The sequence below is a fragment of the Bicyclus anynana genome, chromosome 4 (assembly GCF_947172395.1).
Source record: "Bicyclus anynana chromosome 4, ilBicAnyn1.1, whole genome shotgun sequence".
NCBI classification, from domain to species: Eukaryota; Metazoa; Arthropoda; class Insecta; order Lepidoptera; family Nymphalidae; genus Bicyclus; species Bicyclus anynana.
The window spans coordinates 6,366,113-6,393,597 of NC_069086.1; the positions used below are offsets into that span (position 1 = coordinate 6,366,113).

A 27,485-nucleotide genomic window follows, 5' to 3' on the forward strand; every position below is an offset into this window, starting at 1 on the left:
CGCACGCGCATCTCTGTTATTATATACATACATAGTGAATCCACTGATGAAGGCGGTGTCGGGCAGCAGGGCAGCAGCATGCGGAAGGTGGCCTCCTGCGGCCGCGAGTCGGGGTTCGCGACGTGCGTGATCACTGACGTGCGCGCGTAGCGCAGCGCCACTTCGGAGCGCACGCGCATCTCTGTTATTATATACATACATAGTGAATCCACTGATGAAGGCGGTGTCGGGCAGCAGGGCAGCAGCATGCGGAAGGTGGCCTCCTGCGGCCGCGAGTCGGGGTTCGCGACGTGCGTGATCACTGACGTGCGCGCGTAGCGCAGCGCCACTTCGGAGCGCACGCGCATCTCTGTTATTATATACATACATAGTGAATCCACTGATGAAGGCGGTGTCGGGCAGCAGGGCAGCAGCATGCGGAAGGAGGCCTCCTGCGGCCGCGAGTCGGGGTTCGCGACGTGCGTGATCACTGACGTGCGCGCGTAGCGCAGCGCCACTTCGGAGCGCACGCGCATCTCTGTTATTATATACATACATAGTGAATCCACTGATGAAGGCGGTGTCGGGCAGCAGCATGCGGAAGGTGGCCTCCTGCGGCCGCGAGTCGGGGTTCGCGACGTGCGTGATCACTGACGTGCGCGCGTAGCGCAGCGCCACTTTGGAGCGCACGCGCATCTCTGTTATTATATACATACATAGTGAATCCACTGATGAAGGCGGTGTCGGGCAGCAGGGCAGCAGCATGCGGAAGGTGGCCTCCTGCGGCCGCGAGTCGGGGTTCGCGACGTGCGTGATCACTGACGTGCGCGCGTAGCGCAGCGCCACTTCGGAGCGCACGCGCATCTCTGTTATTATATACATACATAGTGAATCCACTGATGAAGGCGGTGTCGGGCAGCAGCATGCGGAAGGTGGCCTCCTGCGGCCGCGAGTCGGGGTTCGCGACGTGCGTGATCACTGACGTGCGCGCGTAGCGCAGCGCCACTTCGGAGCGCACGCGCATCTCTGTTATTATATACATACATAGTGAATCCACTGATGAAGGCGGTGTCGGGCAGCAGCATGCGGAAGGTGGCCTCCTGCGGCCGCGAGTCGGGGTTCGCGACGTGCGTGATCACTGACGTGCGCGCGTAGCGCAGCGCCACTTCGGAGCGCACGCGCATCTCTGTCTTTTTGATGGGCTGATACGGTATATTTGTAACGGAATCCACACTCTGTGAAATGAAAAAAATAAGTATGGACCGAGAGGAAATAAGTTATGTCTCATTTTAGAAGGTCTGTCAGCTAAGTACGTAGTAGCCAATTAGTTTGGACTGTGGTGGCTCTGGAAGATAGATATTTTCAATAGCCCAAGTATAAAGCGTTTTTTTTAAATTTGATTTGGCATAATATAAAAAAGTCATATCCCGGAATACTCCCGGGCAGCCTGTATAATATACGAAGTAATTACTACAATAATAACAGCAACTAACCCTTCGCACTATCGGATGGTCACCAGCGACCACCAGCTCTTGTAGAGTCGGCAGCACCGCCGAGTGCGCGCTCGCCGCTAGCACGCTGACGCACAGCACTGCCATCAGCCCAAGGCGTTCCATTGTGGACCTCTGAGAAATTTGTTAAACTTATTATTTCAACCCGAATGGGTTAACACGGCTAAATTTTGCATCTATAATTAGATATACTTTTAAAACTTTTCGGATATATACCTAACATAAATTTAAAACTTCATTTAATATTAAACTTCTTATTAGTTTCAGTCATAACCTGATTAAAATCTTGTTTTGAGGGTTTTTTTGTTGTGAGGTCTGCACGGCTATTCTCTAACGATGTTTTGTATAACTCGCAAGTGCGAGTTTCAAATTTATCGCTATTTTTTTCATTCTATGGTACCGTGTTAAACTGAGAGAGTTAGAGGTGAATTCGAAACTCGCGCTTGCGAGATATAAAAATATCGTTAGAGAATAGCCTAGCTGATTGGCGTTGCCGCATGAATTGAACGTGGTGTTAGAGCTAAAATAATCATAATCGAATATAAATCTCATCGAGTAGGTATATTATGTATTATCAATATATTTTTTTTTAAATTCATTTATATATATGACATTTTATGTTTGTCCGGGTTAGGCGATACATCGTACAAAAGTAAAATGTTATATAAAATGATAATACAAAATCATAATACAATGCCTAGTAATATACATAAGGTAGGTACAAGTAAACACAATAATTAATGTTGAATATGAAAAGTAAAATGTATTTTTTTACTTTAAGTAAAACTAGTACAAAAAGTACTTTTTGTTTATATTATTTTGCTTCCTGTGCTCTATTTTCTCTCTCTTCTTGCTCTGGTAATGTTAGGAATATAAATAAATAATTATTACGTACTGGTACCTTGTAATCAACTGATATATAAATGTACGTCCGTCCGTCGGGTCGATTTTGCAGAGAATATAATATTTGCGTGCTTTTATAGTCGTTATCACTGGACTGCCATTATTAAGATAAGGCGGAAATTCCAAATTAGTTATAAGTAATTCTAAGTTGACACCTTGTATTGATTTTGATAAGAGTTAAGTATTTTATTAAGTATCTATAGGGTACTACAAAATTGAAGAATTTCCTTAACCACAAAAATACTTGGAGACCATTGTATCAGCTTCCACATTCACACAGGAAGTAATAGAAATTATTAAAATTTAACAATATGTGTACTATGTTAACGTTTTATGTTTTTTTGTAAGATCAACTGTTAAATTTATTACCGGCTCTTCTCAGTATTATCTCGGATCTTGTCTTCCGAACCAGGGGTAGAGTCATTTGTTACTACATAAAGAACAAACTATGGGTCACAGTAGGAATCTGAACTCTTTCGTAGTAGCCAACTGTTTTGAATTCTCAAAATATATATTTATACAAAGAAGACGAAAGTCTTCGAACAGTGCGTGTTGCCAGTGTTGACTTAAGGATCCGAGACCTGCACGGCTATTCTCTAACGATGTTTTGTATAACTTGAAAGTGCGAGTTTCGAACTGACCGCTATCTTTCTCATTCTATAGTAGCGTGTTAAACAGAGATAGATAGAGGTGAATTCGAAACTCGCACTTGCGAGCTTTAAAAATATCGTTACAGAATAGCCTAGCTGGTCGCTAACTGTGGCTCTCATAAACAGGCTCAAAGTCACTTAGCGGGCGATGGAGCGAGCTATGCTTGGGGTTTCTCTGCGTGGTCGAATCAGAAATGAGGAGATCCGCAGAAGCACCAAAGTCACTGATATAGCTCAGCGAGTTGCGAAGCGGCAATGGGCTGGCCACATACTTCGAAGAGTTGGGGTCCCAAGGTGCTGGAATGGCAACCCCGCACCGGAAAGCGCAGTGTTGGGTCGACCAACTACTACTTCCCCACTATGTGGACCCCACTAGGTGGACCGAGAACATCAAGCGGGTTGCAGGGAGCCGCTGGATGCTGGCGGCTCGAGGCCGTTTTGTTTGGACGTCCATGCAAGAGGCCTGTGTCCAGCAGTGTATGTCCATCGGCTGTTAATGATGACATTTATACATATTTACAAGAGTTGCTCGGTTAAACATATATATTTATTGACGTTTCAACGATAAACATTATTTACAATTAGTGGGCTTTCCAACAACCACATTATTTATAAATTGTGTTATCTACATAGTCATTTTGTTTAGGTGACCTTACAACTTTTTATTATCTCACTCCTGCTATGCATAATAATATACTAATTGATTTTTTTTTATTTTACGTTTTTGGTTTTTGTCGTCACCGCTCCATTGACAGTCTTTTAGTGTGTGGTTCATCTGAGATGAAGCCCATGACAAGCATGGTGCAGCGTTTACAGTTTCCACTTGATCTGTCAAACGCTTTTGAAGGGGTTTAGCATGAGATTATTACTCCGTACGGGTTCCCTCTAGTCTTTGTCTATGGATATCATATGAGTGAAAGGTCATTTCAAGTTTTCGTAGACGGCATCGTATCTGTATAATGGCAATTAACGAGGGACTTCCTCTGTTATCTCTGCTACTGTGCCGTTACGTCAAAAGGTCAAGGGATTCAAGCTACGCCTAAAGGTCAGTTTATATCTACAGACATTTAGCGTGCTAGACACTTGCCGTGACAGACAAAATAATATTCTTCTATACAATGTTTATTAACGTAATATCTATTGTAACGCGGCCGCGTAGACGTTGACAGACACGGGCCTGTATTCGCAGAAAGAATATTTTGTCTGTGCGGTTTATCTCTGTAGAGTCCTTTTCATGAAACCTGAACTAAAATTGACAGCGCCTTACACAAATGACAATAAGACCGCAATTACCAAATCAGTGGCGGATCCAGGATTTCGGTTTGGGGGGGGCTTGATCCTGATGAGGGTTGTTTTATCAAGGAAAACAATATAAAAACGACCAAATGTGTGTCGGGCTACGCGCGTGTAGGGTTCCGTAGATTTAATTAGCACATAGAAGGGTTATGTTTTTCGCGCGTATCTTGTATGTATGTATGTAATATTCTTTATTACCTCAAATCTTCCAAACCACTGAACGAATTTACGTAATTACGATATCGTTAGATTTGTTACAATAACCCAAGTGTTCTTAGATAGGTGAAACTAAAAAAAATAACAAGACGACTGTGAGACGCTATAGATTTTCTTTTTTCTAATATTGCAATATGGGTATCAAATTCAAGAGCTTTTTGTGAGGATTCTAAAATGGTATATCATGGCTATATTTAAAAAAAAACTTCAATTAGAAAAACTTTATTTATTAGTTGTCTAAAGAAAATACGCGAGGCGGATGACTATAGGTGCGAGCAGGTTTGTAAAGTGAAGTTATAAAATAGACTAAATTAAATATATTGATTATAAAAATCGGCTAAGTGCGAGTCGGATTCACCCACCGAGCGTTCCGTAGATTTTTTTTGAATATTTGCTTAACCTCGTTTGGACGTATAAATTATCGTACTTTGTAATAAACGTAATAAATAAATCCGAAATTAACCATTTATCGTAACTAAAAAGTGTGAAATAAGTAAATAAATTAAACAAATAACAAAACCCGACTGCATAAAGTATAAAAAAACTGAAAAGAAAAAAAAACAAGCTCAGTCCAGAAGTGTAGAAAGCAATTAGAAAACAGTCGGGACCTTAGATATTGGATAGAATGATTTTCTTCTACATTATTTAATAGGTCCCGACTGTTTTCTAATTGCTTTCTACACTTCTGGACTGAGCTTGTTTTTTCTTTTCAGTTATTTTTTACTTTATGCAGACGGGTTTTTTTTATTTGTTTAGTTAATTTATTTATTTAAAGACTCTCTTTGTTTTTAAGCCACTTGAAGGCTAAAAGACCAAATAGCTCTTTAACCTAGAGTCTAATGCTATTTAGGAGTCTTAGTTTTTAGAACTTCGAGCCCTAATATTAATATTAGATTAGCTTTTTGAAAAGGCTCGCGTCTGTTAATATAGGCTAAAAGGCTAAAAGCAGAAACAGCTCTAAGCCCTCGCGCAGAGCCCATTTAAGAGTTTAGGTTGTTTTACTGAGAATTTTTTTTTATCCACGTTTACTATGGATGAGAATGCATGTTTAGCTGCGTGACGTCATTCTAAAACAACATGGTGGAATAAACAAGATGGCGGATATTACGAGTATCCTTATTGCACTCCTACAATGTAGGTATCAAATGAAAGGGCTCGCTAAATTTAACTAAGTAACGTCACTCTTAATCCAATATAGTGGACTTCTTATACATGGCGGGCTAAGTATTTTATGCATTTCTACAACATGGATATCAAATGAAAGGGCTTGCTAAGTGTAACTCGATAAATAATGCGACGTTACTCTAAATCTAATGTAGCGGCTTTCTAAACATGGCGAACCAAGGTTTTTATACTTAGCTACAATATGGGTATCACATGATTTGGCTTGCTGAGAATAACTCGAAAATAAAAGCGACGTCACTCTTAATTAATCCTATATGGCGGACTTTTTACACATGGCGGACTAAGTATATTATGCACTTCTACAATATGGATATCAAATGAAAAGGCTTGCTTAGTGTTACTCAAAAAAATGAAAAAAAAAATCGATTTAGTTGTATAAGCTTGCTTAGAACAGCCCGATAAATGACTGGTCTATTTAAATCTAAAATGGTGGCCTTTAAATTAAAATGTTTACTTCAGAATCTGTTTTCGTCATTCATGCAATGCCCAAATATCAATTTTGAACAAAATCGGTCAATAAATTTCAAAATGGAGATCTATTTTTAATTTTTACTTTATAATCTGTTTTCACTATTCATGAAATGCCTTGATATTGATTTTGTATAAATACAGTGAAGAAATTTCACATAGCCATTTTGAATTTTACTTCTTAATCCGATTTTATCAATCATGTTATACCCAGATATCGACTTTGAACAGCATCGGTGCAGTAATGAGAAAATTAAAACAGCGGATTTTTTAAATAATAACTTACCTACACGTCAAACACGGCACAAAAAATATTAAATGGCGATTTCTGCCAATTCACTGTAAACTGCATAAAAGAATATCGTTCCAATAAAAAGGCTAATCTTAAGTCAGAAAACTAGAGTCTAAGCTACGACTGACTACATAGACATTATGCCTTAACATAATGTAATAGTTTAAATAAAAAAGGGTTTGGGCTTTTCTACGACTCAAGTCTTTTTGAAGACGTACCATAAGCCGAGCGTAGAGCGAAAGGGCTAGAGTCTTTTGAAACACTACTTATAGCTCACAAAATGCATAAAAATATCAGAATTGATACCCCACATTATGGGACAGTCGAAAAAAATTCGTCCTCACTTTGCATCTAGGAAAGAAACCCCAAAAATGTTCATTTTTAAATTTTTTGTACCACTTCATTGACGTGATTAATATAAATATACCCATGCATTTATAAAAAACGGAATTTGTATGCAGTTCTCGTGCTAGAAGTACGTTCTTTAAATTGATCGACTATAACACTTTAAATGGCAATCGCTAAACTTAGCTCTTAGTTTTTGTCCTAATTCCATTACTCCGCTTAGCTGGGTAGAGGGCGAGAGAACACTTGCCTCTAACATTATATTTTACAAACGGATCCCTAAGTCGGAAAATATTTTTTTCCAGACCTACAATATTTTTTTAAGACATTTCCCACATTATGATAAAAACAAGTGAAAGAAAATAATCCTTTTCCACGAAACTTAAAAAAAAGATTAAAAATTTTATTTTATGACTTTGTCGACATTTTTAATGGTAAATTACACCTTTCTAGTAGTAATAGTCTCTGCGCTGAACCGCGGACAGGCGGACGGACAGATACACAGACGGACATGGCGAAACTTTAAGGGTTTCTTGTGGTCTCGGAACTCTGAAAAGGGCATTTGGTTTTCTGCAAATATCTGAAAAACTATTAAAGATTTTTCACATTTAAAAAAAGATTCAAAAAGAAGATCAACTTCTGTAACAAAAAGCTCTAACTTTAGGTTCAAATCATAGTGGGATAAAAATACACGATTTAACGATAACGATAACAAATTATGTGATAAATAGTAACAATTAAATAAAAACAGTAACTATCATATAATTGTATTTCAAGATTTTTCACGGCAGAACTTCGACCCTTTTGGGGGGGGCTTGAGCCCCCTAGCCCCCCCCCCCCTCCCCCTGTATCCGCTAGTGTACCAAATATTACTGAGACGGGCAGCGTGACGTCAGGAATGTGTATTCAGCAATGAAAATCTTCGTATAGTTCCAACAAAGTGTATTATCACCAACAAAGATCGCGCTCGACTGACTACCAGACGACAAAATAATTACCGACTATGACTCAAACAGTTTTACAATTCAAAATGGTTTCTGTATCTTACAACTACTTTTTAATTATACAGTTTTACGGCTTAGTCCAACATTATGAAATTAATATCATTATAATATTTAAATTAATTATAAAATGTAAATAGTTTACTTTAATCTGAGTTTAAATAATAAAGCTAAAGATAGAATCTTTAGGTTTAGTCAAATCAGTATCTTATAAACGAAAAACTGTAATCATGACATTGAAGAATTATTATCAGCAAATAACAGACAATCTTTATAATAACATATAGATAGTTTAGTATATTTATAGTTTGTTAGATGGAACTCGTAGGCCCTCGTAACACAAATGATAATGATTGCCATTAAGACATTAGCGCCGCGTCTGGGGGACTTCTTTAATGAAAAGGAATTTAATTGTCTCTAGATACCTGCGGGGCAGTATGAATATAAGGTATCTGTGGGTATCTGCCACGCTACTTGTCTGAGACGCACTGTTTGTGTAGATATCTACAGACACAGACTTTTAAGGATGGACCGGGCCACCGGCTGCGATACGATAGATATAAATACGTTAATAAACACTGTATAGATGAATATTATTTTGTCTGCTACGGCACGTGTCTGGCACGCTAAATGTCTGTAGATATAAACGGACCTTACTCGGGGTGTGAATTGTCCTAGTGTAGCCACTACAGTGCGATTTTTTACAGCACTGTTATTACTTAAAACCTGTATTCTGTATTTTGAAGTATAAGAGGGAAATAATATAATAATAGTAGTTGTATGTATAAGGGAGAAATAATGTTTAGTTTTCGTCTATTTTGTTGAATATCTTGGAATCTATGCATTTTAAAAATACAAAAAGAACCTCTTATCAAGCTCTTTCATTTGGTGTATTGTTTGAAAAAGTGTTTCTTTTTCCATCATGTCCACTTTATTTGCCGCCCGTATTCAGATTTCATTTATTCATGCTACACCTCTGCGTTTGGGTCACAGGAATTGATGTTACTAAAACTTCAACTTAATTGATTTAGTAGATTCGGAGAAAATTTACTGTGACAGACGGACAGACGTGCGTGAGTTTTGTGGATTCCGTCCTTGTAAGCAAATTAGTACATTCGGAACCCTAAAAATATCAAACTCGACCAAATACGTGAAAACGTGAAACTAGGAAAAATACAATAAAATTTACAATACAATAAAAACAATCTAACTAAATATTACTTATTTACAATAAGTTATTGTTCTATAGTGGTTTATTTGTAAATCAGACAATAACCCAAAGACGTTTGTACAAACAAAGTTTCGGCTGAAACTTCGTCCACGATTCTAAAAGTAGGTATATAAATATAAGACTTCGACAAATTTGCGTAATGGAATGAGAATTACCTACCGACAAAGCTCTATGGGATGTAAAGCTAAAGTGACGTATAATTTGAAGAGCCGATGGACGTTGGGGTCAACTTCCGCTAGGTGGACCGACGTCATCAAGCGGGTTACAGGGAGCCGCTGGGAATCATGCTGTTCGAAAGTCCTTAGAACGTCCAAGACGTAAAAGATGGACGTCCACTGCAGGACATAGGCCTTTTGTAGGGACTTCAAAACATCACGATACTGAGCCACCTGCATCCAGCGAATCCTACTATCATCCTACTATCATCAGATAATCGAGCGCAGCAGTGAGCCAAATATGGGTTGATGATGATGATGATGATCCTTTTTATCGCTATAACAGCGTGCAAACAAGCATGCGGATCGCGGGTCAAGTAAGCCCGCTACCATCTTCTGCATCGTCTCATAACATTAAAATTGAGACACAGTCTAACTTGTAAGGACTAACTTGTTAAATAAAAATAAACTAGTGAAAAAAAATTAAAATAAAAAAGCCTTTTATTTCTTGCATAAATTTACAGAGTTATGTTATTATTCTAAGTTAATTTGGTTAGTAAAACTTAAATATATGTTAGTACTTTATTAGTTCTTTTATTTTACGCAAGAACCCCAGAATGGGTGAAGGCCTCCTCCAAAGATGTCCAATTATCTGCTGTTTGGTACCAATATGGGCCAGCTGCTTTTTTAATTTCATCTTCCCACCTCGCTAATGGTCTTCCTCCTTCCTTCCTTCCTCTTCCTTCTCTTTTGCTTTGTGGGCCTCTCCACAAAGTGACTTTATAAGTCCATCTTTGATCCTTCAGCCTAGCTACGTGCCCTGCCCATTTCCATTTTAGTTTTAGTGCATAGCTCAACTAACTTGTTATTGAATAATAAAAAAAAAACAAAATCAGAAAGATTGGTGTTGATTCCCTGGGAAATGGGGTGGGCCCTAAAATGGGACGCTACATCGTCGTTATCAACCCATATACGGCTCACTGCTGAGCTCGAGTCTCCTCTCAGAATGAGAGGGGTTAGGCCAACAGTCCACCACGCTGGCCCAATGCGGATTGGCAGACTTCACACACGCAGAGAATTAAGAAATTTTCTGGTGTGCAGGTTTCCTCACGATGTTTTCCTTCACCGTTTGAGACACGTGATATTTAATTTCTTAAAATGCACACAACTGAAAAATTGGAGGTGCATGCCCCGGACCGGATTCGAACCCACACCTACATGCGTTGCCACATTAGCACCGTGTCATATCAGGGACACAGAAGACAGAGAGCCGCAGCAGAAAAAGCTGAAACCGGTAAGTGGCTCAAGTATGCCTCTCTGACTGAGTGTGAGTTGACGTCGAGACCCTTGGGCCATGGAGTCAAAAGTTCCTTCGAATCATTTCACCTCGGCTAGTTGTCACGATTGGTCACAGGAGGGCGTGGTGTCCAGCACGGAAATGCAGTCAGTATTCTTGCCAGCATTCCGCGTGGGCATGATTTGTATAGTCACTAGCGGACGCCCGCGTCTTCGTCCGCGTGGAGTTCAGATTTTCACAAATCCCGCGAGAACCATGGATTTTTCCGGGATGAAAAGTAGTATATAATGTTAGTCAAAATCTATTTCCGTTTAAAAATTTTGCCAAATTGGATTTTTTTTTTATTGTTTACAAGTTAGCCCTTGACTACAATCTCACCTGATGGTAAGTGATGATGCAGTCTAAGATGGAAGCGGGCTTACTTGTTAGGAAGAGGATGAAAATCCACACCCCTTTCGGTTTCTACACGGCATCGTACCGGAACGCTAAATCACTTGGCGGTACGTCTTTGCCGGTAGGGTGGTAACTAGCCACGGCCGAAGCCTCCCACCAGCCAGACCTGGATAAATTAAGAAAATCTCAATCTGCCCAGCCGGGGATCGAACCCAGGACCTCCGTCTTGTAAATCCACCGCGCATACCACTGCACCACGGAGGCCGTCAAGTTGGTTCTGTAGTAGCGGCGTTATAGAGTAACAAACGTCCAATCAAACAATCATTCATTCAAACTTTCGCGTTTATAATATTAGTAAGATTAGGATAAGCTAAAGTTCCTTATGTATTTTTTCTCGATAAATTAAAAAATAAAGACATACATTAAATACACCTATTCATAGTCACTATCAAAATACATAAATTAATTTTAACAATACAATACAGATGTTCGCTTATTTGCTTTTATTGGCGATATAAGCTGGCTGGACGTATAATTTCAACAAGTTCTGCACCATTGGTCGGAACTGGTTGACGTCTGTGGAACAGAATTGGCTGAAGTTGACTAGCACCAAGGCATAAATCTAAACGTAAGTAACACTTGGCAAGTTAACTTACCTAACCTTTTTTAACCGATGAAAAACAAAGAGTAGTTTTTGATTTAAAACTAAAATTAAAAAAGAAGGGTATATTTTGAGTTAGGTCCCATAAATTTGGAATAAATAATCTAATTCTAAGGGTAGGAAAACAGGGGATGATTGATTGTATACCTTTGATTGTGAAGTTAAACCACTTTCTATAGAGTAGCCCAATTTTTATAATTTCATTTTATTAGATAGGGCCTTAAAGTTAGCCCTATATAAATTTCAAATAAAGTTTCTAGCCGAAATTTTATTTGAAATTGATTGTAAAGTAAAATCACGAATAACTTTTTAAAGAGTAGCCCGATTTTTATAATTCTATTTTATTAGATAGGGCCTTAAAGTTAGCCCTATATAAATTTCAAATAAAGTTTCTAGCCGAAATTTTATTTGAAATTGATTGTAAAGTAAAATCACGAATAACTTTTTAAAGAGTAGCCCGATTTTTATAATTCTATTTTATTAGATAGGGCCTTAAAGTTAGCCCTATATAAATTTCAAATAAAGTTTCTAGCCGAAATTTTATTTGAAATTTCCTTACAGATTAGTCCCATTTAATTTTTATGATAATTGGTTTAGTAATTTGGTGTCAAAATACAAATAACTGAAATATTTCTTTGAATTTGGTTAATTTTTTTTTTTATGTTGAAAATATTACAACTATTTTTTCTTGTTTTAGGATAGGATCATGATTACCCAGTGGCTGACTGCGTTATTCGTCACCGCATTAGCAGCAGGTGCGCGCTCAGCTTCAGTTCAAGTTCGAGATATTGTGGTCGCAGGCCCGAAAGTACGTATTATAATGTCGTTTTTAAAACCATTAAAATTATTCTCTGCGAGAATTTCACAATTTCCAGAGAATAATTTCTTTGTTAGTCCTCTTCCTCTATGAAACAAACAAACTTATGACAAAATAATTCTAATTTGTCAGTGAAGACTGATCGACGTCGTCGTTATAAACCCATATACGGCTCACTGCTGAGCTCGAGTCTCCTCTCAGAATGTGAGGGGTTAGGCCAATAGTCCACCACGCTGGCCCAATGCGGATTGGCAGACTTCACACACGCAGAGAATTAAGAAATTCTCTGGAATGCAGGTTTCCTCACGATGTTTTCCTTCACCGTTTGAGACACGTGATATTTAATTTCTTAAAATGCACACAACTGAAAAGTTGGAGGTGCATGCCCTGGACTGGATTCGAACCCACACCCTTCGGAATCGGAGGCAGTCATTTTGTCTGAAGACAAAAGTTTTCGAACAATGCGGATGCCATGCTTATAATTTAGGTATACGCTAACTATTTATTTCATAAAATGACTCTGAGATTCACACTTCATTCGATGGAGCGAGCCATGCTCTAAATGATTGAATCATAAATGAAGAGATCTGCAGAAGAATCAAACTTACAGACATAGCTCAACGAGTCGCAAAGTGACATGATGGGGATATGGTTCGAAGATCCAATTAACATTAGGGTAGGACCGTAATGTATATTGGCTAGGTGTTGAAATCGTAAAGTGCAGTGATGGTGCCTCCTCACTATTAGACTACAAGCCCATGGACAAAATTAATCTGTGAAACGAACCAACGTGAATCACGCTTAGAAGGCTGTTACTATATCTGAACATAACTCTGAGCACTATGAACTCATTTCTGAGCGGTACAGGTGAGTACGTGAGTGAATGGAATATCTCAGGTTCAAATGAGGAATTACGACTAATTATTAATGTGCGGCTTTCTTATAGTGTGTAGATGATTGAAACACAAAATGATAGTACAATCACTGTCGCTGCTACCCATCACTTTATATCTAGCTAAGTCCAGTATTGTGCGACGTATCAACTAACCCCAGTCACTTTACAATAAGCTGACTTCCAGGCTGACTGGAATGAAATCTATGGCTGTTTTTTTTATAGAGCCCAGAACCAAGCCCAAAGACTCCACAAAGACCATACGAGCCCATTAAACTGACTGAGATGGACGTGCGCTCTGACATACGCACGCGTTACGCGCGCACGTCAGTGAAAACGCATGTTGTCAACTCTGACTCGAGGTCGCAAGAAGCCACCTTCAGCATGCTCTTGCCTGACACTGCCTTCATCAGTGAATTCGTTATGTATGTATTAATTAATTAATTTATCTATACTACTATTATAAATGCGAAAGAAAATCTGTCTGTCTGTTACCTTTTCACGGGTGAACCGATGAAGATGAATTTTGGTATAATGGTAAATGAGACCTTGGAGCAAAACATAGGGTGCTTTTTGGCACTAAAAAAAATAGGGATGAAATTGGAGTTGAAAGTATGTATGGAAAGTTTACTTTTAGAGTTACAATTTAAAAAACGTGAAATATAGTGTTATTCAAGAATTTTTAAAATTGAACCTTAATAGAATTGAATTGAATTGAAATAGAGGCATCCACTAATTTATTTATATACTTTATTGCACAAAAGAAAAACAATAACAAAGAAAATAGAAGAAACATAATAAATAAGTGTGTGCAAAGGCATAGCAATATCTCATAGAACGGGAGTACCTATGCGATAGCTAGACATACCGCATTTTAGGAAGGAAGAAAATTTGTCAACCCTTGCTTCTACCAAATTTTACAGTAGCTAATAGGGATGGTAATAGTTCTTTTTAATTGTATATAAATTAAGAATACGCATATATTAAAGCAATTTTGTAGAAGTAACAGATTATCTACGATCATCACTTTCGGAGCTACAGGGATTTAATGGGTCAATCTTGCGTCTCTGCCGTGGATAGCTTTTATACGCTTCTATACTAAAACGCACTAAAGTACCAGAAATATATTATGTTGTATTTGAAGTAGTTAAATATGTATGGGTGTTCAAACAAAATTACAAATATATATGTTATTTGTGCGTTTATGTTTATCTATACTAATATTATAAAGCTTAAACACGCTAATCTCAGGAACTACTAGTCCGATTTGAAAATCTCTTTCAGTGTTGAGTAGCCCGTTTATCGAGGAAGGTTATAGGCTATATATTATCCCCGTATAACCGCGTGGCGTCTGCTAGTATTTCATAAATAATGAAAAATGACACATTGAATGTAAGGGAGCTAAAAATGTATAAATTTTATCTAATTAGGTGCCTTAAAAGACTTGCTATCTTCTGACAATTTTTTCAGCCATAAAGTGAAAAATGCGTATGCTTTGATGTAACTACATCGACGTACGTATGTAATAACATACAATGTAATTTATTAGTATAGAAATAAACAAGATACTATACTATTAGGACACATTGGAACACTATTCAGAATTTAATTATTAATTTTTAATAGGACACTCGATGGAAAGTCATACAAAGCGTATGTTAAAGAAAAAGAAGAAGCTCAGAAAATTTACAATGACGCTAAATCTCAGGGCATCGGCGCAGCACACGTAGCCACAAGGTAAGTACACAATTAGTTAAAAAGATATAATATAATTAGTAATATTAAGTAAGATAAAAGGCTCAGAGTCACACAGCGGGCGATGGAACGAGGTATGTTAAGAGTATCTCTGCGTGATCGAATCAGAAACGAGGAGATCCGATGAAGAACTAAAGTCACTGACATAGCTCAATGAGTCGCGAAACTGAAGTGGCATATACTCCTAGTTCGAAGAGCCGATGGACGTTGAGGTGAAATGGCGACCCCGCACTAAAAAGCGAAGTTTTGGTCAACCCCTCACCAGATGGACTGACTGACGAGTTGCAGGGAGTCACTGAATGCAGGTGGTTCAGGATCGTGGTGTTTGGAATGACTGCAAAATACCTTTGTTTTTTTCTGATTGTGTGTTTGTGGGGGATTGGGCGAGCTCAGAAGCATCGCCTGATGTGGCCCGAAAGCAGAAGCAGAGTAGATGGGCGGAGCGACTCTCTAAGGGCGTCTTCTCTAAGACTAGGCTTAAAGGGCCCATCGGGAAGGATGAGGAGGAAGGATGATGGATGAATGTATCAGTCCAGGGGGCCTCGAGATCTTGAGTTAAAAAGCCCACGCCTGAGTAACGTCAGATATTGGGGACCTCGTCTTCGCGTGCAAAAACGCTGTGTAACTTGTGTTGCCTGGGAAGCATTGTTGTTCGTTATGTCATCTTCAGGATCGTAAAGGACTTTCTTTGGGCGTCTCGATTTTCAATCAGCGTTGGAATCGGGGATGTAGGAAAAAGGCCTATGTCCTGCAGTTGACTTCCATCGGCTATTATGATGTCAATGATGTAATTCAGAGTTATAGAAGATGTTTGTGGCAGTAGGTGGTGGTAAAAACTTCTTTACTAAAGCTATAAATGAAAACGTTTGTCTTATATGTTCCTTAACTGTAAAATACAGATGTTCCTGAAACTATGCAGGTATTTTACAAAGGTAAAACCCTTTTCAAAGGGTGTAAGCAAAACCATCACACTAATATTATAAAGTATGTGTTTGTTTTTCCTTTACGCTGCGACTACTGAAGCTATTTAGCTGCTACCTATTATTTGTATTCGACTGAAATAAAAAATAAACAATAAAAATGTCTAAATAGTCTGATAACGATGCTTTAATTGAACAGCGCTCGCGACTCCAACCAGTTCACCGTCTCAGTCAACGTGGAAGGCAACTCCACCGCCATATTTGTCTTGATATACGAAGAACTCCTGGTCCGTAGCAACGGAATATACAATCATGACATAAACCTGCATCCCGGTAACCTCGTGCCAAATTTAAAAGTCGTTGTCAACATCAAAGAACCACAAGTGATTTCGACACTGCGTGTACCGGAACTGAGAACTGGAAATGATGTCGCCGCAACGGAGAATGATCCACGTAAGTATAGGCCCCAGGAAGTTGAACCAAAATGACAATAGGCTAGTTGACACTTTTTTTTAATGGTCTTAAATAGTTCATTATCGTTATTAGATCGTAGATAGAAAAATATATCATATTTTTTTGAGACGAGATTACATAATTTTTTTAATTTTTAAATATGTGTTTGTCAATACGAGCCAAAACCTCTATCAGCCATGATGGTCTATATTTCAAATCATTTGACAAAATGATGACATATTATATGATATCCACCAGTAAGCACCGGATGACATTTGTATTTTGTATGTAGATGACATTTTGTAAATTGATTTTTTTTTAATACGTTGATAATAAAGACAAAAGACCAACATGGAAAATAAGCCTGGTTGGTTGCTTACTGCACTGACTATGGCTTTATTGTACTAAGTGGTAAGATGACTAGCACGTGCGATTGTTTGTACAGAACTTAGAATACGCTAAAACTAAAGCTTTAGCAATAGAAGGTGCAAGGCCCGCGGACTCTCAAGAAGACGTACGCTAATGCGTTTGTATTGTATAAATAAAGTCCAAAGACTTCAGTAACGGTTACATAGAGTATACTTTAGTTAGCACTTTCAAAATTGATTAATGTGTTAAATTTTGAATGTATTCAATTTTGAAAGATATAGTGCACAAGTGTGTGCAAAAATAATATGCTTAACTATAATAATTATGGGTCGTTGACTCAAGTCCAGTACCTTTTTATAAATAGCCAAAATATAAGCAAGCAATTAGATTCAGACACTTTAGATTAAAGCATGCTGAAAAGGGAATATAAATAAAATCTTTTGCAATAAAATGTACCGTTAGGAGCCGAGATAGCCCAGTGGATATGACCTCTGCCTCCGATTTCGGAGGGTGTGGGTTCGAATCCGGTCCGGGGCATGCACCTCTAACTTTTCAGTTGAGTGCATTTTAAGAAATTAAATATCACGTCTCTAAATCGGTGCAGGAAAACATCGTGAGGAAACCTACATACCAGAAAATCATTTTAATTCTCTGCATGTGTGAAGTCTGCTAATCCGCATTGGGCCAGCGTGGTGGACTATTGGCCTTACCCCTCTCATTCTGAGAGGAGACTCGAGCTCAGCAGTGAGCCAAATATAGGTTGATGACGACGAATAAAATGTACCCTTTTACAGAAAACAAGAACGCAGTCATTGAGAAAGATGATGATGATCAAGGAGTGACCATCACTTTTAAACCTGATCTTGAAGAACAGAAAAGACTTGCTAAAGTATATTTGGTATGGAAATTTGAATGATAAATTCGGCCTGTGATGGTCCCCTTTGTCGTTTTATTATATTGCGTAATTAAATGTTTAACAACGCTTTATAAACTTTATAACGGGTTATAAAGCTTTTAAAAATATCACGAAACTTTGACTATCAAACATTCTCAATCATAATTATACAGGATGTCCCGTAATTATTGGATAAAACGCAAACGCACGCACGCACCTTGAATTTTTTTTATTGTATTCATAATTCAGTACATTTTTACCAGCAACTTTGTAACTACAAAGAATAGACACAAGTTATGTACTAATTTATAAACCTCGATAAGTGCACAAGTTTTTAAAATTATTGTACACTTCAGTTACATACATTTTTCTTTAAAAGACAATTTTTTAAACGTGTCATCTGAATGAAAGAAAAATAGTTAAAACACTCAAAGCTTCAACAAAACAAATAAAAGATTATTTATAAAAATACTATTGTAACACTCTGTATAATAGATGTTAAGGAAAAATACATTTCAATATATATAAATCAACCTGAAACATAATATTTCTTATTGCTAATACTTTGTGCTTAAATTTTTGATATGCATTGCTCACAGGAGAAGACAAAAGACAAAGATTCATCCAACAGATATAGTCGCAATACGGAAACTACACAGACTAGTACAGTGCTAGGACAGTTTGTGGTGCAGTACGATTTAGAACAACCCTGCACTGGTGAAGTCTTTGTAAGTATATCGAGAGTCCTAGAAAATATGGAAAATTCTTCATTTTACAACAAGACTCTGGAACAAAATATGTATAACCAAAAATTGTATTATGTAGTCATTTTTCACAGAATCAAGTCCAATGAAAAACCTGAAGGCCGAATTTTCATAACATACTTTTATTTAGCCAATTATGTAACCAGATCCTCATATAAATGTCATATTATCTTCTCTATATACTTTTATGTATGGTTCATGACGTTGTGGCCGATGGGCATTCCCCTTTGTGAAAATTTTAGACTTCCCTTTTTATATACCTAGTCCAGGGTGAAAAATATGTTTCTTTTATCCTGAAGACTTTAATAATATATAACTAATACACAATACCTACTTACTAGCAGAACCAATCAAGCCTCGTTTTGATAGTTACGCAACCAACCAATCGCAAGAAAGCTATCGGCGATAAACAAAGTTTTTACTCGCTTACATAAAGGATACCAGATACATACAAATAGGCAATTAAGTACACTTTGATGGGAGTTGTCATTGACAATTAGACAGTGTATTTTACCTTTGTGGTATATAACTTGAGCAAGTTTTTCAGATAAGCGATGGATACTTCGCACACTTCTTCGCCCCAACCTCGTTGCCCCCCTTGGGCAAGAATGTAATATTTGTCCTCGACATTTCGGGATCCATGATAGGACGCAAGATAGAGCAGTTGAAGAGCGCCATGAACACCATTCTCTCCGACCTCAATGAGTACGACCGCTTCAGCATCGTCGTCTTCAACAGCATCGTAACGGTAAAATCACCTTCTATTTTTTTTGTTTATCCACTTGACTCCTAAATGGACGACCCATTGTATCCGTTACGTGACATGTAAAAAACTATAAAGTAAACTAAGGGCAATAGGCGAGCACAGTATCATGCTCCGCGCGATAGAGGAATATAAAGATTTTTTAAATAGCTCACAGTGGTAGATTAAATCCGCATTCCCTGACTGTCGGCTCCTTCAACGCAGACGGGCTTTTCGATGAAATACTCGCGGGCAGCCAATGGTTAAAAGGGATAAGCTTGCCCTTGACCACGATTTCACCAGCACCACAGACTTGCCAAACTGTTTTAGCAAGACAATACCGGGTAGGTTTCCATCCCTATGTCATTGACATCCCTAGGACTCGTACGAAGCGATTTGCTTCTTCGTTTCTTATACGGCTAGGGTATGGAACTCTCTCCCGTAGGCACAATTTCCTAATTCTTACAGGCTGGACAGTGAACAGGCACCTTCTTGGCAAGCGCGTTCCACCTTAAGCCACATCTACACTTATCATCAGCAGAGTTATGATGTATCTCGGTGTACCATCAATGAGCCACTGCAGCGGTTTTCATCATATTTTCGTTTAAGCGATCATCTAACATCGTATTTTCAACGAAATGACATGAATATCTTCATTCTACATAAAGTGGTAGTAAAATTTTTACAACAAAACACCCGTTTTTTTCGTAATTTCGTTGAAATAATCACGTTAGAAGATCGTAAAACGAAAAAATTACTGACATTTGATGTAAAGAAGAAGAAGAAGAAGAAGAAATATACTTTATTGTACATTAAAAACAAAAATAAACAATAACTTATAATAACACTTAGAAACTAATGTACAAATGGCGGTCTTATCGCTAAAGAGCGATCTCTTCCAGACAACCACTGTGGAAGAGAAAAAAAAAAAAACGTAAGCACCGATTCGGGTATACGCACACAAAAAATAAAAAAAGTTAAGTAATTTAAATACATAAATATTAAGCAATAATACATAATAATAATACATAGACTATACTTAACTACATCATACATATATACAAAGAAATACATATATACATACATACATACATACATACATACATACATACATACATACATACATACATACATGAAAACCTGCAAAACATAAAAACAAGACGGCATCTAATGGAAGACAAAAGAAAAATAAATAAACAAAATAATTCAAAAATAATAATAAATAAACATACACATACAAGCGTAATTTGGATTAATAAGTTAAATTAAAAGATCAGGGAGGAAAAAAGTGCATGTTTACCAGCCGTTTGAAAGAGGTTAGAGATTGGGCACGCCGAGTGTCTAAGGGCAATGAATTCCAGAGCCGAGCAGCTTTAACAGAAAAGGATTTAGAATAGAAGGAAGTATTATGGGAAGGAATTTTTAAGATTAGGTTGTCTTCAGAGCGAAGGGAGCGACAGTGAGTATCACTTAGAAAGCTAAAACGCTCTTTTAAATAAATCGGAGTCGTAGGATTAAACAGGACATTATACAAAAAAGACAGAATGTGAGTATTCCTGCGAAGGCGGATCGAGGGCCACTTGAGTTTTTCGCGAAATTCGGAAACATGATCATATTTGCGAAGTCCAAATATGAATCTTATACAAACATTCTGAATGCGCTCAAGTTTATCCAGTAATTCTTCACTCAAATTTAGATAACAAGTGTCTGCGTAATCGAGAATTGGTAACAGGAGAGATTGTGCAAGCGCAATTTTAGTAGATAAAGGAAGGAAGTTTCGTAACCTACGAAGTGACCCCACGGATGCAAACACCTTCCCACTTACTCTGCTTACCTGAGGGGCCCAAGTGAAATACTTGTCAAAAGTAACTCCGAGATTTTTAACCGTGTCACTAAATGGCACACGCGTTCCATCAAAGATTACGTATGGAATATTATCCCAGTCAATACGTGCAACCAAACTGTGACTGCCTATAATAATAACTTGGGTTTTAGACGGATTGACTTTAAGGCCATAAGCCTTACTCCATTGCACTATACAATTTAAATCTTTATTTATGGCATCTATTGCATTGGGTAAATCAGCCAGTTTGGACTGAGCATATATTTGGAGATCATCTGCATACAGGTGATAGAGCGAGGTAAGTTGAAGAGTAATAGAACTTATAAAAAGAGAAAAAAGAAGAGGAGACAACACGCCACCTTGCGGTACGCCGGCAGAAATTGTGCACCAATCAGACACAGAGTCATTGACTCGCACACGCTGCCGACGTCCGAACAAGTAACTATGAAACCAGTCAATCACATTAGGAGATATGTTGAGAGAAGCTAGTTTGGCTAGTAGAAGTTCGAAATCGACATTATTAAATGCATTGCTGAAATCTAGTAAGGCCAACACTGTGACACACTGATTGTCCATATTAAAACGAATATCTTCGGTAATTTTTACTAATGCAGTAGTCGTACTATGACCAGTGCGGAAACCAGATTGAAAAGGATTTAAAAGATTCTGTCGGGTTAGGAAAAGGCTTAATTGACGATGGACTAAACGCTCAAAAACTTTCGAAAGGAATGGGAGGATGGAAATAGGCCTATAGTCAGAAAAGCAGGAAGGATTTAATTTTTTGGGTAGTGGAATGACTTGAGCATCCTTCCAAGAGGAAGGAAAACTCCCGGAAGACATGGAGAAATTGAATAAGGATTTAATTATTGGAGCTAGTAGGTTAATGAGAGGAATAATCATCTTCCGACTAATGCAGTCAGTACCAATAGCATCAGAGTTGACCTCACGAATACTTCTCTCAACATCACTATCAGTGACTTGACAGAAAATAAAAGCAGGATCATCAGAAGTGGGTAAAGCTAGTAAATTATTTTTAGTAGTAAGTTTAGTGGCGTCATCAATGACGCAAGTAGAGGAAAAGTGGCTATTAAGCTGATTTAAATTTATGTTGAAGGAGCTATTATTTTGACGCGCTTTCCCAACTCCTAGAGACTTAAGAAATGTCCACACTCGACCTGAATCTTCTTCTTCGAGTATGGATTTGTGGATATGGCGTCGTTGCATGTCTCTACACAACCTGTTGCAGCGATTCCGAATAATATGATATTTTTCCTTATTGGCATCACAATTGTTGGATCTATACTTGGCTTTAGCCGAGTTTTTTTTACCCTGTAAAATTTTAATTTCCTCAGTAAGCCAGGGAGCAGGGAGGTGCTTAAGCCGAACAGGACGTATTAGAGCATGTACTTCATATAGTTGAGTAAGGAGAGAATTAAAGCTCTCAACCCTACTGTCAATGTTAGCTCCAGTAAGAATGATAAAATGGCGTATTTAAAACCATTTCGCTGAAATAACTATGTCAAATAATCACAATTACGAGAATACTATCGTCGTTATCAACCCATATACGGCTCACTGCTGAGCTCGAGTCTCCTCTCAGAATGAGAGGGGTTAGGCCAATAGTCCACCACGCTGGCCCAATGCGGATTGGTAGACTTCACACACGCAGAGAATTAAGAAATTCTCTGGTATGCAGGTTTCCTCACGATGTTTTCCTTCACCGATGAGACACGTGATATTTAATTTCTTAAAATGCACACAACTGAAAAGTTGGAGGTGCATGCCCCGGACCGGATTCGAACCCACACCCTCCGGAATCGGAGGCAGAGGTCATATCCACTGGGCTATCACGGCTCTGCACGAGAATACTATACCCGTATATATAAACAAAATTACCGCAGGTTCAAGATTTGAAAGACGCCGATCTACCTGCACCGAAGACTCCTATCTACTTCCCAACTGTCAACTCAAGCAGTAAAAACGTCACATTGGTGCCACCATCAGTTGCATCGCCCGAAAATATCGCTAAAGCGAAGAAAATTGTTAACAAATTAGTAGCAAATGGAGGTAAATAACTATAGATATTTATCATATTTTCAAAGAACCTTAGCTAACTTGGGGATGATTTACAGGGCACAGATTTCAAACGTAATATTTTGTATGAAGCAGTTTACAAAGTCCATGACCCTTGTCCCGTCCGGGCCTGTCTAATAACTTCGGACGATCTACTACACCACGCTCTTACCCGACTTTGTCTCCCCGACCGGGACTTATTTAATCTATTCAAATCATGCCCACGTGGAATGGCGGCAATAATTGCTGCATTGCAGCCAGGCTGATCGTTTGCACAACAAATAAGTCAGCCCTTCTCTCATCAATCGAGAGCTAGCCTCAGTGAAATAGGTAATTCGAAGAAATTTTTTGGCCAAGGATCTTCATGGCATAAGGAACTTGATAAGCCTTCATAAAATGAGATATATCTGACTCTCGCAGGCCCTTAGTCCACTAGGACGTTATGTAACTCTCAGTCATAGAGGCATATTTTTGCCACTTACCGATTTCAGCTTTTTCTGTTGACACAAAGCCAACAAGTGTCCTACATTATGGCCCCTTTTCCCTATGTATAGATAGATATCCATCAGTTCTCTTGCCATCAATCTGATTTATTTCTGACAATTATTTCTGAATTATGATGACAATAGTCACACAATTATTTGTGACCTTTTTCCTTGACTAAATGTCAAAGGAAAAAGGCCACAAGGTAGATCTCGATCTTGATGGTCAGGCAACTAAAGGAAAGCCTTCTCTTTTAGCCCTCGGGCATAGGAATAAAATATTTATTCATGACCTTACTGTGTAATATTTATGGCATGTCGGACTTTCAAACATAGCAAAATTTGATGGTGACCCACCGTCAACCTTTGACGGTGAGTATTGAGTTTTAATGAATAGGTACATAAAACTGTTTCAAGTGAAAAATTTGGCTTAAAGATTTTTATTTAATGACATTTTTTAATGGCCGAACTGTCTAAATATTACATTAGTGACCAAGGTTCCCACCTTCTCCATGATTCTCAGTTTCAAAACCGACTGAGGATTGAAAAGCTAAAGATGTGTATTAAAAAGTGTTTTTTAAATTGTCAACAGGAACTAACATTTATGAAGCTCTGTTAGTTGGATTGAACATCAAAGACAAGGGAGTTGAATGGGATACTGAGAAAAAATCGACAAGTAATAAAGGTTGCTCCCGGTGCAATAGTGGATGGGAAGATGGATGGGACGTTGAATGGTATGAGCCAGAGGAAATACACAGTAAGTCAGTTACCTTAAACACAATAGTTTTTTGTTCTTTTTATATAGAACTGTACATTTGTGTATATATTTACCGAGCTCAATACATTATAATGGATGTGCGTCTTTACCTTTTGTCTGAAGTGAACAAAAGCATTTTTTTATTTATTGCATTCGACTATGAACATATTTGAAGAGCTGATTTAATGAATACAATGTTTATATTACGACAATACATTTCATTGTTTACGTTTTTCGTATATTTACCACGAATTATGTTAGTATAATAGGTTCATAATTGTTCTCGTGTACCTATAATACCATTACAATAAATATTTTTTTAAAGAATATCTTAACTAATGTTATAAATGTGAATGTCAGTTTATTTATTTGTTACACTTTCACGTCTAAATTAATTTTAAATTTTTAACGTGGCTTTCTAGAATTTTAAAAATTGGTTCAGATCGGTCTAGATATTCTTCAACCTCACGAATTATACCTCTTTATAATATTAGTAGGTATATTGGTATAGCCTTGTTAACCCTTCGCTAGACACCTTTACAGTTTAAATCTTTTACGGTATTTGGCAAGAGGTACAGTTAGAATCGCGAAGCTGAAGTGGCAATGGGATAGCCACATAGTTCGAAGAGCCGATGGAAGTTGGGGTCCTAAGGTGCTGGAATGGCAACCATGCACCGCAAAGCGCAGTGTTGGTAGACCCCTCTCTAGTTGGACCGAAGACATCAAGCGTGTTGCAGAGAACAGCTGGATGCTCGTGGCTCGAGACAGTTTTGTTTGAAAGTCCATGCAAGAAGCCTATGTCCAGCAGTGGATGTCCATCGGCTGTTAAATGATGATGATCACAGTTAGAATCTTGATCGTAATCCAAACTCCGTGGCTATCAACGTAGGTACTTTTTGCCCCTGATTACGATCTCACCTGACGATGCAGTCTTAAGATAGAAGCGGGTTAACTTGGAAGAGGTACCTACCTATTCCTTTGACGGTTTCTACGCGGCGTCGTACGCTAAATCGCTTGGTGGTGCGTCTTTACCGGTGGTAACTAGATACAGCCGAAGCGTACCACCCCAAAGCAGACCTGAGCAAATTTTGAAAATATTAAATTGTAAACTAACTTGTGCTGGCAGGGCCTCTCTGTTGAAAACCACAGACAGCACTACCTGTTGGTAGTCAAAACTTATATTATTACCAATAATCCATATTCGGCTCACTGCTGAGCTCGAGTCTCCTCTCAGAATGAGAGAGATTAGGCCAATAATCCACCACGCTGGTCCAATGCAGATTGGTTGACTTCATACACGCAGAGAAAATTCTCTGGTATGCAGGTTTCCTCACGAGGTTTTTCTTCACCGTTTGAGACACGTGACATTTATTTTCTTAAAATGCACACAACTGAAAAGTAGGAGGTCAAATCTACAACCTCCGGAATTGGAGGCAGAGGTCGTATCCACTGGGCTATCCTGGCTCTTAGGTGTTATCGTAGATTAATTAGGGATATAGGGAATATAAATGTTAAATTCGGAATATAACCCAAATTTTAATATTTTCCAATTTTCCAATGTTTTCCAAATCTGAATTTTTTTCTATAACCTACTTATTTTCCAGACAAGTTAGAGCCAGTCATCATCTTCCTAACAGACGGCCAGGCGACAGTGGGAGAAACGAATACAAATCGAATTATAGCAAACATTACGAAGAAAAACTTTGAAAGTGAACCGGCTTCAATTTACACGCTACCGCTTGGTAAATCTTATTAACTTTATTTTTTTAATTAACAAGTAATTGTTTATAATATTTTTTTTATGCAATATAGGCCAGCCCTTGACTACAATTAAGCCTGATGGTAAGCATTAATGCGGTCTAAGTTGTAGCTCGCTTACCTAGGAGATGCCTATTCACTTTGCTTTGAAGGTGTTCAAATTATAAGTGTCAGAAAAACACAAACGCCGGAAGGGCATTCCAAATGTTTGCTGTAACGAATTAGAAATGTAGATTATTATAGGACTCAAAAGGTGATTACAAATATAAGAAAACTAATGTCGAACAAAGGTTATGATTCACAACACTTGTCAGGACAACTTAATTAATAAATCAAACTGTAACCAAAATAAGATCCTAGAATGGCAGAGAATGACCTTGAGTGGAGTCACGTACTTGTGAACGATGTGAGTAGGGTTAAAGGTACCTTTGACTGATATCAAACACTCCCCTTTTCCACTTAAGTCACTCTCCCCGCCTATCCCAAGTAACCCATAAAGAATTACACAACAAGAGATGTGGACGGCTCGAACGCCACGAGCACACTGAAGCCAACACAAGATCGAGCGACGTCATATTCGTCACAGACTACTATTTCCAACACTAAACGGCGATAACAAGATGCAGATCGTTTTGTACGAGTTGCCTGTTTATATATGTTTTATGTTTACCTATATAATTATGTTTTATGGTCATATGTGTTTTATGTACACATGTTCTTACCGTACATGTTATGTGTTGCCTTACTATGTATTTGACTTCTTTTTTATCACATATTGTATACTAACAAGTTAAAATTTAAAATTAGAAAATTCAACAGTCATGAATTACCTTCATTTATATAGCTAGAAATAATAATTAGTACCTACACCTTTTACCTGCCACTTTTTGTAATATAAAATACAAAATCTTTCGTTTTATACTCACTAATTTCTAAATCAAATTAAAGGGTTTGCTATCAGGAATACGAAAAAAATAGTCATGTGACTTAAACCCAATATGGCGGACGTCCACTATGGCAGACAGGCTATTTGAAATGCACCCCCATGGTATAAGTATCAAATGAAAGGGTTTGAGCGTGTTTTTTAGTTTTTTAAACTATTATAATTATTATGTTTCAAAGATTATTAAATTTCGCGATCGGCCCTGATTATTCCACCCCCATATCTTGTAAATGTGTCCGGTTAATTTGAACATCCGAGGTTACATTAATTCATTATTAATTAGTTAATATTAACTATATAAACTTATTCACCCGAATGTTTCATAAAAATAAATATTTTCAAACCTAGTCATCATCCCCATTGGCCGATATATTAATTGATAAAAAAAACACGGTTAAAACTCACGTGATACAACGTTGGAGTATGCCCGACTAGTTTC

At 38.0% G+C, this 27,485-nt stretch overlaps 2 protein-coding genes across 2 annotated transcripts in view; one reads left to right on the top strand and one right to left on the bottom strand.

Moving 5' to 3' along the window:
- Positions 1–2,470, bottom strand: part of LOC112058425 (inter-alpha-trypsin inhibitor heavy chain H3) — a 35,703-nt gene extending 33,233 nt beyond the window's left edge. The window contains exons 1-3 of the mRNA XM_052881192.1: positions 2,392–2,470; positions 1,473–1,604; positions 1,024–1,214 (exon numbers count right to left, since the gene is read on the bottom strand). Coding sequence (XP_052737152.1) covers positions 1,024–1,214; positions 1,473–1,595 — 314 coding nt within the window. The 5' untranslated portion in view covers positions 1,596–1,604; positions 2,392–2,470. The remainder of the gene's footprint in view (positions 1–1,023; positions 1,215–1,472; positions 1,605–2,391) is intronic.
- A 13,476-nt stretch (positions 2,471–15,946) lies between these two features.
- Positions 15,947–26,101, top strand: LOC128199931 (inter-alpha-trypsin inhibitor heavy chain H3-like). Its single transcript, XM_052891581.1, has 8 exons — positions 15,947–15,966; positions 16,167–16,420; positions 17,584–17,687; positions 18,284–18,412; positions 18,996–19,196; positions 22,935–23,100; positions 24,181–24,345; positions 25,950–26,101. Exons 1-8 carry the CDS (start codon positions 15,947–15,949, stop codon positions 26,099–26,101), a joined length of 1,191 nt encoding a protein of 396 aa, XP_052747541.1.
- Positions 26,102–27,485: the final 1,384 nt, after the last annotated feature.